Raw genomic sequence first — 18,704 nt, 5'->3', positions numbered from 1 at the left:
CGAAATAATCAGAGGGCGCTAAATATCACTAAGAATGCCAATATGAGAACAAAAACGCATAAGGCGAATGATATCAAAAGTATCCGATTCACCTAGAATTCTATCGAGGGACAAGTGACCGCGAGGGACGGTCAGAAAGCAAGACACACGCTCGTCCTGGAAGTAAGGACATTCAACAAGGATATGCACAACTGTAAGAGGGACAACGCATTTCGGACAATAAGGAGCAGGGCGGTGCTCCATTAAGTGACCGTGGGTTAAGCGAGTATGGCCAACCCGCAGCCGTGCCAAAGCAGTTTCCCACCGCCGGTTACGGTGGTAGGAGGAAGGCCATGGAGACACACTACGTTTGAGAGTACGCAGCTTGTTACCAACCACAGAGGACCAACAACCCTGCCAACGAGCAAGGATGGAGGAATGAATAACAGGATAAAAGTTGGAATAAGGAATACCCTTACAGGAGATGGGACAAGAACGGATAGCTTCCTTAGCGGCAGCATCCGCACGCTCATTGAAAGAAACAGGAATATGGCTGGGAACCCAGCAAAACTCTACTGATTTAAATTTACTAGAAATAAGAAACAGCCAATGTTGAATCTCGATGACCACCGGATGGACAGGATTAAAGGACCCTAGAGCCATGAGGGCACTACGAGAGTCAACTACAACCACAAAAAAGGAATGAGAAAGCAAGAGACGAAGAGCATAGAGAATAGCATAAAGTTCTGCCGTAAAGACACTAGCCTCCGAAGGGAGGCGACACATATAAGTACGGTCAGGAAAAACAACAGAGTAGCCCACACCGTCCGCAGACTTAGACCCATCGGTGAAGATGGAAATAGAGTGGGAGTGCGAAGAAAAGTACTCAAGGAAGAGGCTTTTCAGAATTGTAGGAGGGGTAAAGGCTTTAGGAATACAAGTCAAGGACGTACAAAACTTGGGAAGGGGGACTCTCCACGGAGGTAAGGAAGGAACAATACGAGGAGAAACATTAGAAATATGAACAGAAAGAGAATCCTGTAAGCGAGATAACCGGGCAGAAAGTGGGAGACGATGAAGAGGAACAGGAACCACAGGAGGAGGAAAAGACAATGTACGACAGAGGCGAGAGGAAGGCTGTTGGAAGGACCGCGTAAGATAGCGAAGACAGTAGCAATCACAGCGGTCCTGAAGAGAGAGAAAGCCAGTGTCAACATACAAACTGAGGGCGGGAGTCGAACGAAAGGCACCAGAGCTGAGACGCAACCCAGTATGGTGCAAAGCATCAAGATGGCGAAGAGGAGGAGGAGAAGCAGAAGAGTATGCAGGGCAACCATAATCAAGTTTAGACAGGATGAGAGAGGAGTGCAAATAGAGGAGCGTGCGCCTATCCGCTCCCCAAGAAGTATGGGACAAAACCTTAAGGAGGTTAAGGGCCTTAGAGCATTCAACTCGGAGGTAAGAGATATGGGCTGACCAAGACAAACGAGTGTCAAAGACTAACCCCAAAAGCTTTGCGGAATCCCTGTACACAATGGGATGACCATAAAGCAACAAAGAGGGACGAAGAACGACATGCTTCCGAGTAAAAGTCATAGCACAAGTCTTAGACGCAGAGAACTTAAAGCAATGATCGGTGGCCCAAGACGACATGGCATCAATCGCAAGTTGAAGCCGCCGTTGAAGGAGAGGTGAATCATCACCCCGACAGCAAAGGGTAAGATCATCAACATAGAGAGCAGAGAAGACGCCAGAAGGAAGAGAGGAAAGAAGACCGTTGAGGGCAACTAGAAAAAGAGTGGTGCTCAGAACACTACCCTGGGGTACACCCTCATACTGCTGAAAAGGGGCAGAGAGAGCAGTACCAAGCCGCACACGAAAGGAACGATGAGAGAGGAAGCTCTGGAGGAAGAGAAGGAGGTTCCCACGAAGGCCAAAAGAATGAAGTTGAGACAGAATATGATACTGCCAGGTACTGTCGTAAGCCTTTTCCAGGTCAAAAAGGACGGCAACAACGGAGGTCTTCGCAGCAAAAGCAGTACGAATATAGACCTCCAAGTTCACCAGGACATCCTTTGTGCTGCGGCACTTGCGAAAACCAAATTGAGAAGGGGAGAGGTGGTGATAGTGTTCTAAGAACCACATCAAACGAACGTTAACCATACGTTCAAAGAGCTTGCAGACACAACTCGTGAGGGCAATAGGGCGGAAGTCCTTGGGGGATGACCCGAGAGACCCTGGTTTCCGAACAGGGAGGACAACAGCATCGAGCCAGTCTTCAGGGACTGACGACAACTCCCAGACCCGATTGTACAGACTCAGTAAATACTGAGACGTGCACGGAGGGAGATGGCGAAGCATTTCATAATGAATGTCATCGGAGCCCGCTGCCATAGAACCACAGAGGGCTAGGGCAGATTGAAGTTCAGAGAGAGAGAGAAGGGATCATTATAGGGAAGGTGAAGATAAGTACAGAAACTTAAAGGACGAGATTCAAGGAGAGGGTTACGAAGAAGGAAGGATTGGGGGAGATGAGAACCGGAACTAACAGAGGAGAAATGGGAACCCAGTTCGGTCGCAACCTGCAACGGGTCCGCCACAAGAGCACCATGGAGGCGAAGGACCGGTGAGACATCGGGAACGAACTTACCCGCAATCTTGCGGATACGCTTCCAGACCAGTGGAAGAGGAGTTTCGGACGTAACAGTGGAGACAAAAGACACCCAGCAAGCACGTTTAGCCGCATGGATGGTCCTACGGGCCACCGCACTCGCCTTCCGAAACAAAAGAAAAGACTCAACCGTCTGCCGGCGGCGATGTCTCTTCCAGGCTGCACACTTACAGCGGACAGCTCGAGCACAGTCCAAACTCCACCAGGGAACGCACTTCCACGTTCCCCGAGAGGAAGAGCGAGGAATAGAGTGGAGGGCAGCGTCAAAGACAGTGTCATGAAAAAGAAGGAGGGCGCGAGGGAGAGGTAAAAGAACGCTGCCAATCAAACGGGGGTTTCTATAGCCCATTGCTCCTCGTGCCTCTCTGAGGGGGCCAGGTTCTGGCTCGTGGTCCTTGGTAGGCCCACAGAACTCCATACACACGAGTAATGCCAAAACTAATATTAGTATATCAGCCTGGATAGCTCCGGGGAGCCGACAGGGCTCCCTCCAGAAAATAGCACAACTCTCAGAGTGTCTTAGGGGACTCTGCGCAGTAGTGATTAAGGAAATAAGGCATCAGAAAACACAAGACATTTTCAATAATGACACTTCTTATAACAATGAGGCCATAAAAAATTAAATACCATTTTTAATGAGAAAGCGTGTGTCTGTTACTCTAAATATTTGCCAGATTTGATGATCATAACTAATTAATGTTAAGTTAGAATAAGGGTGTAAATAATGACAACACAGATCACGTGTCAAAAAAATTTGTAATGCTTAAAAAGCATTTAGGAAATGCATGGCACTGTTCACTTCTTACAATGTCAATATAGACCTGCTATAGTATCAACAAGCCTTACCAGAACTATCTTATGTCATGTCATGAAATTCCATGTATTGGAAAGTTCATATATTTGCTTTTGCACATACAGTATAGTGTACAGAATATCTTTTGCACTTTACTCAACAGATTTCAAAATTACATTTTGTAGACTTACATCTAAGAAGCTAATAGATAAATACTTTATTACATCTCTGTAAAAAATTAATTAAAACAATTCTAGAGGAATTTTCAACCCCTTTTATATTGTGGAATGATTTTGAACTCTTTTATGCCTTGTGTTGAATGGTGTGTCCAAGAGCTGTGTTACGCTGATGCTCTAAACTTAGCCATTCACACTGCTCTTCTTTAAGCTCTAAAGCAGATAATCGAAGGTATGAGCTTCCAAGGTACATATTTTCACTAAACTTGTCCTCACTCCAAACACTTATTTCAAGTACACGTTGCTTGACAATGTCTTGTGACATGCGATATGTTATCTGAAATAGGTAATTGCCTCATTAGTTACACAGTACTATAAATAAATTTAAAATATAATTTTTTTCTGCTATCATAGAAAGGATGAATAAAGAGGAGCTTAAAATTCAAACCATGTATTTCTTAGTAAGACCAATTGGTCCACTCCCTTAGCCAATACCTTGTTCTTTTGCTCCTCTTTAGGAAATTGAGTACTCCAACATTGGCCATCAAGACTTTCCATCTCCTGATGTAGCAAGAATCTTTACTGAATATCCCAACCTGACACCAGCAGCACCAGTAGTGTTAAATTCAGACAGCTAACTCACCTTACTTTCAAGAGACAGAAATTGAAGCCTCCAATGAACATAATCCAACAAATCTGAAGCAGCAGCATCTGATAAAGGATTACACCAAAGAAATGAGAGCCCAAATCACGTAATCCTAGAACCAGCTTCAAACAATCCATCTGGAGGAAGATATTCAAAACTATCCAAACTCAACCCAGTGGGTAGTTAATACATGCAAGGTTGAGAAGCCATAAATCACTTGAGAACCCAATGCTTAAGTCAATACTGCACTTCAAAAGACCCAACCAATGATGGAAAGACAACCAATTCAGGCAATATTGGAAGCCTGAATGGAAGCTGCCCTGGTATCAAAGATGAAACAATGTCTAAAAGTTGAGGCAGTAGGTGCTAGGACTTCAGCTCCTGTAAGAGCATGCTGAAATGGCCCAGATCCTGTAACACATCCCATAATAGAGGCCAGTCAACGAGGTAGGAACACATAATGCTCCCAAAGAACCACAGTGTGGAGATTGTCCTGAGGACTAAGCATGTGGGGTCTATCTCTGTATGCCCCACCTACTAGCCTTGCTGTATCCATTGCATTGGATTGGATTGTTGGACACAAGATGTGAGCACAGACTCTAAAAGGCCAATCGCAGGCCAATCGCTGTTGGCAACACTCTCCGACGCCTGGTTGCCAAGGCTGCTACCAGGGTTGTCAGCCAGCAAGCGGCTGAATTGCTGAAACCAATTCAGCTAGGATTTGGAATCCCCCAAGGCTGTGAAGCAGCTGCCCATGCAGCACGAGCATACATCACCAACATTTCTGACGAAAAGGCCCTGCTCAAACTGAACTTTAAGAATGCCTTCAACATAGTCAGAAGAGATGCAGTGCTTTGTGTCATACATCGCCATTTCCGGCCCCTCTACCCATTCATACTATCATGCTACAGTGGCGAGTCAAAACTGCTCTTTGGCGAACACAAAATCAGATCATGTGAGGGTGTTCAGCAAGGTGGTCCTCTACCTCCTCTTCTTTTCTGCTTAATCTTAAAAGAAATCACAAAGCCTGTCCAGCGAGTTCAACATCTGGTTTTTGGATGATGGCACTATAGCTGGCACCATAGACCACCTCTTGGAAGACATCAGAAAAATAAGGGAGCAAGAAGTAAGCCTGGGTCTCTTCCTGAACCCTTCCAAGTGTGAAGTAGTCTCCTCCAACCCAGACATAGTAGCTAGAATAAGGTCTGCCTTGCCTTGAGCCCATGTCATTAGGGCTGTGAACAGCACTCTCCTTGGCGCACCCCCCCCCCCCCTTGGGTCTAACGCTATTCAGGAGATCCTTGATAAGAACACCACAGACCTCAGGAGGATGGAAGACAGGATAGGTGACATCGATGCCCATGATGCTTTATATCTCCTCACTAAATGCCTATCCCTTCCGAGGCTAACCTACTTTCTGAGGTGCGCCCCATCCTACAATAGCCCAAAGCTTGAGGAGTATGACCTATTATTGAAGACCGTGCTAGAAAAAGCTCTTAACTTCTCCCTCAAAGAATGCCAATGGAAACAAGCCACTCTTCCTGTCAGGCTCGGCGGCTTGGGTGTCCGCACCGCCACCCAAATTGCCGTCCTCGCCTTCCTATCTTCCTCCTCAGCATCAGACGACCTGGTTAAGGAAATTCTACCTGACAACCTGTATGAATTAGCAGGGTTACAGGACTCCCACTACATAGAATGCAACACAAAATGGGGTATCATGGCAGACCCAGCACTCAGACCAACCATGCCAAAAGCCAAGAGACAATCCAGCTGGGACAGCCCCATTGTAGACAAAGAAGCCACAGCTTTGCTGGAGGCAGCAACAACCCCCAGTGATCGTGCATGCCTTACAGCTGCTCAGGCTCCCCATGCAGGGTACTTTCTTTTAGCAGTCCCTATATCTGCAACAGGCACACGTCTTGATCCGCAGGAGCTCAGTATTACAGTCGCGCTCCGCCTTGCTGCCCCTATCCACACTGTTCACAGGTGTATTTGCAGCGAGGCAGATGCTGATGAATATGGATTGCATGGCTTCACTGTGGAAAATCTGGTGGTTGGCACACTAGACATGATGAAGTCATTGATATCATTAAGAGAAGCCTTGCCTCTGCCCAGTGTCCAGCGGAGAGAGAGCCCCACAATCTATTGAACCGTGATTCTGTTAGCTTTGCCAGCTGACCAGATGGAATCACACTGTGCCCTTGGAAGGGTGGCAGACACGTGGCGTGGGACTATACTTGCGTATCCACCCTGGCAACCACATACATCAACCTCTCTGCTGGCCAAGCAGGAGCTGCGGCAACACAAAGAGATAGATACCAGTCAACCAAGTACAGGGAATTAGATCACCGGTACAACTTCATTCCAATAGGATCTGAGACCCTAGGAACATGGGGAGAGAGTTCAAGAAGATTTCTTGAGGATCTTGGTTACAGGCTCATTGACACTACAAAGAGACCCTAGAGCAGCAAGTTTTCTCTTCCAGCGCCTCAGTGTCGCGATCCAGAGGGGAAATGCCCGCTGCATCCTCGGTTCCTGTCCGGCGTCGGAGGAATTCAAGGAAATCTACAACCTCTAGAAAACAAACTTCTCCTTATGTCCTCTTAATGTTAATTTTTTGTAAACTCAAAAGGAAATTCTTTCTCGGCTGATGTGTATATATTATATGATGTGTATATTATTATATATGTTATACAGCTGTGCTCGTGCTGGGTATGGCTGTGCTCGTGCTGGGTACGGCTGTGCTCGTGCTGGGTACGAGCACACCACACACACACAGCTGGTATGGCCACAAACAGGAAAGTGAGGCTAGAGGTGACCGCCGACCGCCAAGCACGTCAGTCAAGAGCTGAGGTGGTGGTGGCCAGCTCTCCCTCCCCCTTCACTGGAGTTGGGGGGATGGGTTATGCTAACAAGCAGAAGTACTAGTTGACAAGAGGGTTTCTAATTTCATTTCTTTTCTTTTCTTTCAGCAGGAGTTTCTTTGCTCTTTCTAGCAGTAGGTAGTAGTTTTCCAGGCTAGTTGTTTGTTTTGGTTCACTTTTCTTTATGGGTAAATGCCCTGGTCGATGGCAGAATATGACATACTTTAAATGTAAAGTGCTTATACACCATTACTCCCTGCACCTCTCTGAGGGAGCCAGATTCTGGCTCTGGTCCCTGGTAGGCCTAAAGAATTCCTGTGACTGATGACCTCAAACTAATATAGCACATATCAGTTCGGATAGCTTCAGGGAGCCGACAGGGCTTCCCCCAGAAAAGCTGCATATTTTAACAGTTTTGTTACGTAATTGTCCCAGATAAGATAAAGCTGAGGGACAAAAATAGTTAATAAGGAAAGTTTGCTCTATATGAGGGAAACAGCAGATATGACAGTAATGAAAAGTTGGTATTAGTAGCTGCCCTGAAACCTGAAAGTACCTAGTACTACCTGAAAGAAGAGAATCAAGCCTGAAAAGTAAACCTCCCTTTAGCATGCACATATCGCTATGGTGTCCTTATCTTAAGAAGCACATCACCAAACTGGAATAGATGGAAAGACATGCTACTAAATGGCTTCTGGAAGTGAAAAAAAGAGCTACAAGGAGAGGCTAGTAGTATTAAATTTGCTATATGATTACTATTTTCAAAATAGTATCAGCCCTGGAAACACAAACCGAAACTGTGTCTATTTTCCGCTTGTTACAACTTGTAATAGAGTTGTTACATCTTGGCTTAACATGTTTATGACGTATTAGAACGTTGTTACAACTTGCTATATTAGTTGTTATAAATGGTTAGGAGGTGTTAAAACCTGATCGAATGTTGTACCAACGTCATAGTTTCGGTATGTGTTTGGCGGGAGGAACCAACAAAATTGACAAAGAGGCATTCTTCAAACCTGAAGCTTCAAGAACAAGAGGTCATAGATTCAAGCTAAGGAAACAAAGATGCCAGAAAAATATTAGAAAGTTATCTTTTGCAGAGTGGTAGACAGTTGGAAAAAACCAGCGTTGAATGTAATGAAACACCATTTTCTGGGTGAGTCCCGGAGGCTCCCCGGAGCTATCCATGGCTGATATGGATACCCTAACAATTTTGCATCAGTCGATGTGGGTGGAGTTCTAGGCCTACCGGGGACCACGAGCCAGAACCTGGCCCCCTCAGAGAGGCACGGGGAGCAATGGCCCATAGAAATGCACATGTGATTTGGAGCATTCTATATCTGCCATCGACCGGGACAGGCACCCAGAAAGGTAAGCACCACAAAACAAACCTCTATTCTGGTTAACAACAAAAATCGACAAACGAGTGGACAGAACTCCCCCAGGAAAACGAACTAACAAGCATGACATCACACGAGCCGCGCCGCATGTCTGCGCAGCTCCCCCCTGGAGCTGGTCGGCTGAGCGGACAGCACGCTGGACTTGTGATCCTGTGGTCCCGGGTTCGATCCCGGGCGCCGGTGAGAAACAATGGGCGGAGTTTCTTTCACCCTATGCCCCTGTTACCTAGCAGTAAAATAGGTACCTGGGTGTTGGTCAGCTGTCACGGGCTGCTTCCTGGGGGTGGAGGCCTGGTCGAGGACAGGGCCGCGGGGACACTAAAGCCCCGAAATCCTCTCAAGATAACCTCAAGATAACCCCCTCCCCGGGAAGGGGAAGGGGGAGCCTCAGACCCCCGCGCCGGAGATCCCCGCCCCAGTTCTGAGGCTGGATATCAAAACCGCAAAAAAACACCGACCGGAGGGCGGGAGGGTGCCGGGGAGCCTCCGGGACTCACCCAGAAAATGGCGTTTCATTACATTCAACGCTGGTTTTCTGGGGGGAGCCCCTACGGCTCCCCGGAGCTACTTCAGCAAAGACTACCTAAGAAAACAAGGGGACATACCCGGGTGGCAGTCGGTGAACCACTCCTCAACACGAAGTCGAGATTACAACCCAAGGACCCCTCCAGAAAGCAGCAGGCACATCATTCGCCAAAAAAAGGGAGAACGGCCGCAGACGAAGAAACCTATGACCATGACCATAGGAGCCAAAAACCACTGTGCCTGAGAAGAGCATGAAGCTCTGCCGCACGACCCCCAGAGGCCAATGCCAACATAAAAAGAGAGCCGAGGCAAAGCAAACCTGACCCAACCACCAATGAGAAGAAAAGTAGGAGAGCCCCCTGTCCAAAGACCAGGACGGCACAGGCAGTGCATAAGCAGGCCGGAGGTGAAACAACGCACGAGACAGCCTGCGAAACGGCACAGAAGGAACATCGATACCGAAAGCTAGCAGCAGAAACCAAGGTGCCAGACCCAGGAACGGCCCCAAGCGCCTCTACATCCTCCGCAAGCCAATCCTATGACAGCCTCAGGAGGGAAAAGAAAATGCAGGACCAAAACCAAAATGACACAAGCATGCAAGGCCACCGCCACAAGTGCAGCCGACAGGGATGGAACCCACGTAAGAAACCGCCCCGCACCAACATCCCACAGAAGGGCAGGAGCGAAAAGACTCATGAAGAGGAGCAAAATCACCCCCAGGAAAACGAGTAGTGCTGAGACAGCGCGAAGAGAAGAGATATGCACAAAAGAACAAGAAGGCCAAACACCCAGAAGCTGCCGGGAATAGGACCCACAAGCCCTAGAAAGGCTAGAAAGGACCGGAGGGAAGCTCAACCGAATGACGACAGACGCACCAGAAAACAGGAAGGAGCAAAACCGTCCCAAACCTTCGAGAACAAAAAGAAGTAAACACAAAGGACGAAGGCACAAAAACCCTGTCGCACCCGAGACCAAAAGTCATGCAGAAACCTCAAGAAGAGGGGAAGACATGACGGAGAAGGCCCGTCCCGGAAAAAAGGGGCGAAGACCGTAGAAAAGCACCCACCAACAGGACGGAAACAACGGGCACAATGGATAAGGAAACCGAGCCCAAGGGGGCGGCCGACGCCCACAAAGCACATGCGGAGAGGGGGAACGGAAAAACCCCACACCACAAAAACTGCAAGCCCCGCCCTGAGGGGTAGAAATAGCCCGGCGGGGACCAACGGGGCCTGAGGCCCCTCACGTTAGCCCCACCCCAGCCCCGGGAACCCACCCTGCAGGACCCGGGACCAAGCTGCCCCCTCAAAGCCCCAGTGTCAAGAAAAACCCTGGGGCAGCCGTGAAAAACACTAAGGAAGGGAGCCCACTAGGCTCTGGAACTTGAACCGACTACGAGGAGCCAAACGGCGACAAGGAGCCCAAAACGGTGACAAGGAGCCCAAAACGGCGACAAGGAGCCCAACGGCGACAAGGAGCGCAAACGGCTACAAAGGAGCCCAAACGGCTATAAGGAGCCCAAATGGCTACAAGGAGCCCAACCTGTCCAGAAAAGAAGGAACCAGTATGGAGGCAAACTCCGGGACACGCAGGAGGTAAGCCGCAAAGGCCAACCGCACCGCAGGAGAAGAGATGCGGTTAGCCGATCACCTCCGGAAGATGGAACCGAAGAAAACCACAGGGACACGGAACCGAACCCAGGCAGGAGCAGAACCCAAGCCCAAATCGTACGCAGAGGGGGGAAAGAAAACCCACACTCCTCGCAACAGTAAGCCCCGCTCAGAAGGACGGAAATCCAGGCGGGGCGCAATGGAGCCCAAGGCCCCCAAGGCCGCTCCTCCCCAACCCCAGGAGCCTCTACACCAGGCCCCGGGGCCGAGTCGACCTCCAAAGCCCCGGCCCCACAAGAAAAAGCCAGGGCAGCAGAGAGAGCTGGAAGAGAAGGGGCCCACTGGTCAGACCCCGGAGCATCGGCCGGAGGAACAGACTCGAATGCCTCTGCAGCTACCCCGGACGGGGCAACCCCCGAAACTGCCCAAGTCTCAGAACCTCTAATCCCGCCCCGACCCTGAAGCCTACAGACGCATAGGGGCCGGAAGCAGGAAGGGAAAAAACAAGGGGGGCGTGGAAGAACCATGGCCGAAGCAACCAAAACCCCCAAGTCTGGGACCCTACACAAGAGGGGCAGCACCGGGGCATCCGGGGAAGCGACAAACCTGAGCGCGTTGCAACATCCTACCCTGCAACGCGCGAGCTGCCTGCACCCACGGGAATTCATCAGCAGACTGGGTGAATGGAGTCACGAACAAGCAGCAAAGCTCACAGGACTCAGGTTTGAATGTGTCACCGACCCAACAGGCAGCATGACGGAGGCAAAAACAAGGAGAGTCACCCTGAGACAAAGGGACAGAGCAACCCTCAACTCGCACAAAGCGAGAGGAGACGCAAGGGTCTCCACTATCGGACCCGAGAGCCCCCGGGGGATTTCCCAGGGCCCCTAGACTGGGTCTGTTAAGGGTTATCCCAGGCAGGGCACTGCTAACCGGCGCCCCAAACTACCAAGCAAACTGCTAAAGCTTAACCCACGGGACGTGTCCACCCGTGAGGACGAAGCAGGGGGCTGCCACCACACAAACGACCCTAATATAAGGGGGGGGGGGGGGGGACAAGGCAGACCCCCCTACCAGGCAAAAACAAATATAAAAGAAAAACCACACAAGTGGACAACGTACCCAGAGGGAACAGAGCCGGCCGCTGTCATAGGTGAAAACTAGCTACCCAGTACCCTGCGCCCCACCAGTGCTATAACTACCACTTACCCCAAGGTAAACAAGGGAGGAAAACCCCCAAACACTCGGGCGGCTAAATGCCAAGCAGTGAAAAGCCAACAGAAGTAGACCCAAGGTGACTTGTGTAAGGCAACCCCAAGCCCCATGGGCAGTACTTACAGGGCACTCGGGGAAGGTGACCCTAAGCACATGCAGCCCGAATACTCGAGAATACTACTCCCAGCTCACACGACCACCATAAGAGCAGCACTGCAAACAAGTCACAGCACTGAGACAAGACCAGAGCTGGAGCCACACGACCGTGCATTATCCCATCAGCCGAGGAACTGGGGCGGGGATCGCCGGCGCGGGGGTCTGGGGCTCCCCCTTTCCCCTCCCGGGGAGGGGGAAGCTGCGCAGACATGCGGCACGACTCGCGTGATGTCATGCTTGTTAGTTCGTTTTCCTGGGGGAGTTCTGTCCACTCGTTTGTCGATTTTTGTTGTTAACCAGAATAGGGGTTTGTTTTGTGGCGCTTACCTTTCTGGGTGCCTGTCCCGGTCGATGGCAGATATAGAATGCTCCAAATCACATGTGCATTTCTATGGGCCATTGCTCCCCGTGCCTCTCTGAGGGGGCCAGGTTCTGGCTCGTGGTCCCCGGTAGGCCTAGAACTCCACCCACATTGACTGATGCAAAATAGTTAGGGTATCCATATCAGCCATGGATAGCTCCGGGGAGCCGTAGGGGCTCCCTCCAGAAAGTTAAGTGAGAATGTGGTAAATGCTAAAACTGTCAGTATAGCCACAAAGCAACACTTGACAAAAAATATATAGTAGATGGGGACACCATGCACATAGCTCTCATCCTGTAATTACTCGGATAATAATTACATATTTTAAGTATTTCTATGTAAAAATTCATGTAGAAGAATTGCATTTTTGGTGTAATCATTTTATATTTACACAGTTCTAAATTATTATATGTACTTACTGGTTCCATGAAAATTGGGTGACAGGTTTTCTTAACAACTTTAGTTTTCCTTTTTGTCTTCTTGTGTGGGTCTGGAAGCAGATACAGCTTAACATAGGGTGAAGGTTCTTGACCAGTACTGATAACTGACAAATTACGGGCATGATGAACCATGATCTGCAACTGGCCTCTAAGATATTGGACACTGACTTTAACTTGACCCTGCACTTGCCCTGGTACACTCGGTATGGCTGGAGGCAGCGATGTGCGAGTATCTAGAAAGAGTACATCAAGTAATACAAAAGGATTTCTAGACTAGCTCTACATTGCAAGTACAGAATAGTATCACTAGTCAATTAGTGAATCAATAATTCATAAAAGGCCTTTATTATGGGTTAATTAACATTTTATATATCAGTATATCAGCCAGGTTTGACTGGCATTGGGTACTTTTGACCTGGCACTGAGTCTTGACTGGATTAACCACTTCTCTCTTATCCCCACGGGTAAGCCCAGGCGAATTTTGCTCATCATTTCTTTGTATCGGTTATTTTCTTTATCAAGTTTTGTGTTGAGATAGCAGGAAGCTGTAGAGAGTTCTCGTATAGAAATTCAGCATTAAATGTACTGAAATGCCTTTTTCTAATGGGACCCTCCATAGTTCTCCATTCCTTTACTGCCCTTGCCCTTCTTTCTATAGGGCACCCAACCTAGTGCATTGCAGCAGCCTAACATAGCATGCAACGCAGATGGCGTCTGTACCCGAATATCAATGTTAACAGAATGGGTAAATTGGAGAACAAGCAGAGAACACGACTCGCAAGACTCCAGGTCAAAGGTGTCATTGACTCAACAGGCAGCATGACGGAGGCAAAAGTGGTGACTGTCACCCAGAGACAAGGCCACACAGCAACCTTCAAACTCGCACAAGGCAGGCTGGAACTCAGAAGACGCATCCATAGGTTCACCAAGCCCCGACAGGTTTTTCCAGGGCTGATACGGGAAGCCTGGGCAAGGTGTTGCTAACTGGTTAGGACCAAAAGCTAACAAGGGGATGGTCAAAACGCTGAAACCCCTGCGACATGTACAATCACAGGAACCTAGCAGAGGGGCACCAAAACAATATAAGTGATCCTATAGCCACACAAGGCAGGGGCCCCCACCAGGCAAAAAACAGAAATAAAAGAAAAACCCCGTAAAAGTACAACGTCCCCAGAGGAAACAAGAACCGGCTGCTGCATAGGTAAGCTGGGTGCGCAACACCTTTACGCTCCAACCAGCAACAGTATCACTTCCTACCCAAGGCCAAACAATGGCCACGAAACCCCAGCTTGTCCCAAGGGCGGGATAAATGCTGAGCAGAAAAATAACTACGGAAATGGAGTCCCGAAGGCAGAAGGGGAGAAAACCCTAGCACCCAGGGGTAATACTAACAGGGCGCTTAGGGAAGGCCACCCTAAGCGTGTAAGACCATAAAGGTGTTTAGTTAATATTTCACATAGAACATGAGTCAGCACACAGGATATTTGAGAGGTGCCAGGTTGTCTGACCTTAGCAATTAAAAAGTCACACCTCTAGAGTGTTAATGACCAGAAGTTGACCAGGGGTCAGGTCGTGTGAATTAACCTTGCATCTGCTAAGCTTATAATTGCAGACAGTTGGTGGTGTCTTTACATCAAACAAGCCGCTGTCCAGGCGTGGTAGGTAGAGATGGCCTGAGGTTATAAATTTAGTAGGCAGAGCTAGCTCCTGGGTCCCCACATAAATTCCCATGGAACTGAACATCCAGGAGGATCAGCAGAGAACAGAGCAGACAGAGAGGCTGGACGATTGAACAGCAGCCGAGACCAGGCTGTCGGCCAGACAGGGGGGAGGGGGGGGGGGGAGAGACTACCTGTCAACCTCCTCCACCCCCTCTCTATCCATCTTAGGCTTAGACACTTGGTGAGTGAACTGTATGGTGACAAATTTGATGTTTCCAACTGAAGGTGTTGTGTGATTTCAGGGGCAGACAGCCATAGTGGTCTCAATGTCTTGTGTAGTGACTCATATTGTATATTAATCTTGACATAGTGAACATTAAGTTAAATTGCCTGAATTATGATACTTATCATGTTAAAGATATAATTGATGAATTTATTGTTTAAATTGTCTTTCATTTTGTTCCCTAGATCTTGGATTTTCTGATATATTGCAAGCTAGAGTGTAGAGCACTCTAAGTCTATTGACTTAATGATTCTTGCATGTACAAGTACATGATTACAGTTGATAATGTGAACATTTGATAATTTTGCAGTACAGACAAGTTCCATTCCTTGTCTTGTATATACTGAATAGAATGGACGGTGGCAGCCCTTTCTACCTTCTATTTCTACTTTCTACTCCTCTCCGTGTTCTCGGTCTCTCCCTCTGCCTCTCTTCCTACTTTCCCTTTCACCTTGCTACTCCCATACTCCTTACTTCTCCCACCTCCCTTCTACCTCTCTACCTCCCTCACCCCAAACCCTCACACATTATTACATTTTTCATTTCTTTCCATTTGGTTCATTTCCGATACGTTACAAGCACATGCAGCCCCAATAGCCTTATTTACACCTGGCTACCACACCACTATGTCACAGAGAACTCCACTAAGGCAAAACATTGCCAGGAAATCGAGGCGAGAGTTGACGATCGCCCTAGATCGCATTAGCCAACGAACTGGGGTTGCTGAGTAGTCAGCACGGAGGGTCTGGGGGTCTGATAACTGACAATTTGGGTAATTTTTGAATTCTGAATTTCAGATGAGAAATGTGCGGACTGGATTTTACCCGTTGTTTAGAAGGATTCTAAACAATAGGGAAGTCGGGATTTGGGACGGTGTACTGTATTAGCAAATACTAACCTTTAAATTCCTCTATTTTATTATTAGCCTTTTCTTCATTGCATTTTGTTTGCATATTCCCCATCCCATCCCAAATCTTTATCCTGATCCCTTCCAAGTGCTGTATAGCCGTAATGGCTTGGTGCTTTCTCCCGATAGCTCCCTTCCCTTCTTTGCATATTTTGTTCTTGTGCCTAAGCCAATAAAGCCTATGCCATTTAAAAAATTAACAAAAATATTTACCCTTATTCTTTAGCTTCTTAATATGGATGTCTGTATCTTCTTGGTCCCTCAGCAATGGATGGAAGAAGGTGTAAACCAGGTCTGAGTGAGAGATCTCTGGGGCCAGGTCAAACAGCGTGGCCAGGAAGAGTTCGATCTCGAGTTTTCGCTTCTCTGCGACAGCTTTCACCTCCGAGCGTCCAATCTGGACACCCTTCGGAAGGCTTTTAAAAAATAAAACAAATTATATCCTGTACAAGTATACAGGTGCCATTTGATTAATTTATAATTTAATTTTTTGTGCATTATATGAAGAGGTGTTTCTCTTTGTACATGACACTCGGTTGCTTCCAAAAGGTAAAACCCTGTCTGTCTATGGATAGGATCTAATGCAACCTGGCCGGATCATCATTCTGTACCTACAAACGGAAAGCCTCTTAAACATCCCTGTCAAATCATATTGAGCTTAGGGAGACAATGACTAATACATAAACCAGCCTATTATGATCTCTAGCAGGAACATTCAAATAACCTCTAAACCCTTTCAAGCACCACTTAGCAACACAGGGATTGCCATGCAAGGCTATTGCCATGTTGCTAAATACCAGTTGATGTCATGTTGGCAAGCCAACCAGTAGTTAGCAAGAGCATTGCTTGATGGTCCCTATTATGTCAAATTGCACTAGTAATGCTTTGAATGTTCATGAATGTACTTACATTCTTGGATGGACTGAGAATTTTCCAGTGTGTCCTTAGCACCTAAATAACTTGGTAAGGATAATTCAAAAAGATTCTTGCTGCTGTGGTACAGAATGCTGACCTGCTCTGACTGAGCATAATCCTCTTCTTAGAACCAGGAGGATCTTGTCTTAGAAAGCAACAAAATGGAATAGCTAACAAATATCTGTACATATGATATAACAGATGATGCCATGTAATACTAAATGCATTAACACAAAATACAAAATTAAATTATTTATTCAATTATGAAATGCCAACTAGTTTAAATTATATCTGTAAGGTATTGTCCCATATGGTTTTCCTTGAAACACCTTATCGTTTTCCATAGTTGTGGACAAGAAGCCTGTTAGGCTCATCAAGATTCCTGTAGCCCAACTATTAAAACTTTACTCAGGATGCAACACACACAATAATTGTTTAACTTCTGGATACCTATTTACTGCTAGGTGAACAGAGGCATCAGGAAGGAAATTTTGACCAAACATTTCTGTCCTGCCAAGGGAATTGAACCCAGAACCTTTCAGCTGTGACCTGAGTGCATCAGCAACCTATTTGCTAACAAACATGATGGCATATAATATGGACAAACAGGAAAAAAAACATTAAACCTTAAACTGCTCCTGTCATTTGTGAATGATTTAATGTGCCTCTAATATTCCTAATAAAGTTCATAAATATTCTAGTTGGATGACATTCGATCAAAATTAGATGCAACAAAATTCTGAAATTATTGTTATTAGACAACACAATTATGAAATTAGACAACACAATTCTGCATCACTAGGGCTAAAGAGTAACGGACCAAGGTCCTACGAAACAGTCGGCTGTACCCAGTTTCGCATTCCCCAACATTATTCCCTCTCCTCTAACCAGGGGGAATTCTGAAGCACGAAAATCGGGACAAATAATAGCTCTTTCACCCAATCAATACAGTACAATTTTCCCTGATCCTCCTCTTGGAGTGAGCGGGACTCGGACACCATTTCTGGGAGGAATACTATTCTTTGTATCTCCTCACATTTCACACATATTTAGAAGCCAAAAACGGAAGAACAAACCTATAAACATAGTTTCTTTCCCCATTTCTTTCTGTGTCAAGTGTCAGGAGTTGTTTTTTATGATGAATTGTGAAGCCAACAATCTGGGTAACATGGAGATCGGCGCATCAAGGACGAAACGGGCACGTGCACCTTCACCAAATCAACTCTCAACAAAAGGGTTTTTTTCAAAGGCGAAAAGACAAACTGACCATCATACCGCAGTCTCTGAATTCCTACCAGCAGCAGCAATAATTGAAACCCTCAAGGATTCTCTCTCCCACGTCTCAGGAGAGGAGTGGGAAAACGGACTAACAGAGACCCTGCTCAGGTATGAGCAAGGTCCACAGCTCCCTGCAGGCACTCTACACGGTGTCTGGAGAGACAGGGGGGTCTAGACAGGGGCAGGTTCAACCACAATGAAGTACCTCCCGCTCTCCCCAGACCCGGAGGACCTACTCGAAATACACGACATCACACCACTAGTACAGTCAATGATGGGATAGGAGACCCATTTTGAAGTCGGTTTTTCCTGCCAGAGGAAACGGAGATTATAGTGCTCCTAAAACCAATCTCTACGACCATAGAGTACCTAAAAGAAAAACTCTCACACATTCAGCGCTCAACCAGACGAGGGACAGTCCCGGACAACCAGGCCCTGCAGGTATGTTATCCATATTTCTCTAAAGGTATTTCGATTCTGCCAGGCCTCAGCAATTTCATTAACCCTTGTGTTGCTAAGAGCTATTTGACCTTTGTTACCCACAGGTGCATAACAAAAAAAAATAAAAAATAAAAAAATTTCTTCTTAACCCTTAAACTGCGCATGGCGTATATATATATATGCCATGAGTAACATGACCCACGGTGCACATGGCGTAAATATACGTCATAGGGTGCCAGGCACGATTCAAATGGCCCGCGGCTACACAAGATTCACATCAGCTTCTTCAGGGCTCTTGCAAACAGACACCATGTTTAAAAAAAATCATGGGCAATATTCTCCAGTGAGAGAGCCACAGTACTGTTGGAATAACCAAGGCTGGT

At 47.3% G+C, this 18,704-nt stretch overlaps 1 protein-coding gene across 4 annotated transcripts in view; it reads right to left on the bottom strand.

Annotated features, from left to right (window-relative positions):
• Nucleotides 1-3,387: 3,387 nt before the first annotated feature.
• Nucleotides 3,388-18,704, bottom strand: part of LOC123755348 (phosphatidylinositol 4-phosphate 3-kinase C2 domain-containing subunit alpha) — a 232,027-nt gene continuing 216,710 nt past the window's right edge. For 2 of the 4 annotated variants that reach the window (XM_045737887.2, XM_045737888.2), the window contains exons 27-29: nt 15,901-16,103; nt 12,816-13,069; nt 3,388-3,956 (exon numbers count right to left, since the gene is read on the bottom strand). In XM_045737887.2, the coding sequence (XP_045593843.1) occupies nt 3,747-3,956; nt 12,816-13,069; nt 15,901-16,103 (667 nt within the window). In that variant the 3' untranslated portion in view covers nt 3,388-3,746. The remainder of the gene's footprint in view (nt 3,957-12,815; nt 13,070-15,900; nt 16,104-18,704) is intronic. The other 2 variants (XM_069327888.1, XM_045737889.2) reach the window with 1 other exon arrangement.

The sequence above is a fragment of the Procambarus clarkii genome, chromosome 20 (genome assembly GCF_040958095.1).
Source record: "Procambarus clarkii isolate CNS0578487 chromosome 20, FALCON_Pclarkii_2.0, whole genome shotgun sequence".
Taxonomy (NCBI): Eukaryota; Metazoa; Arthropoda; class Malacostraca; order Decapoda; family Cambaridae; genus Procambarus; species Procambarus clarkii.
This window is presented reverse-complemented; position numbering and strand designations above follow the sequence as displayed.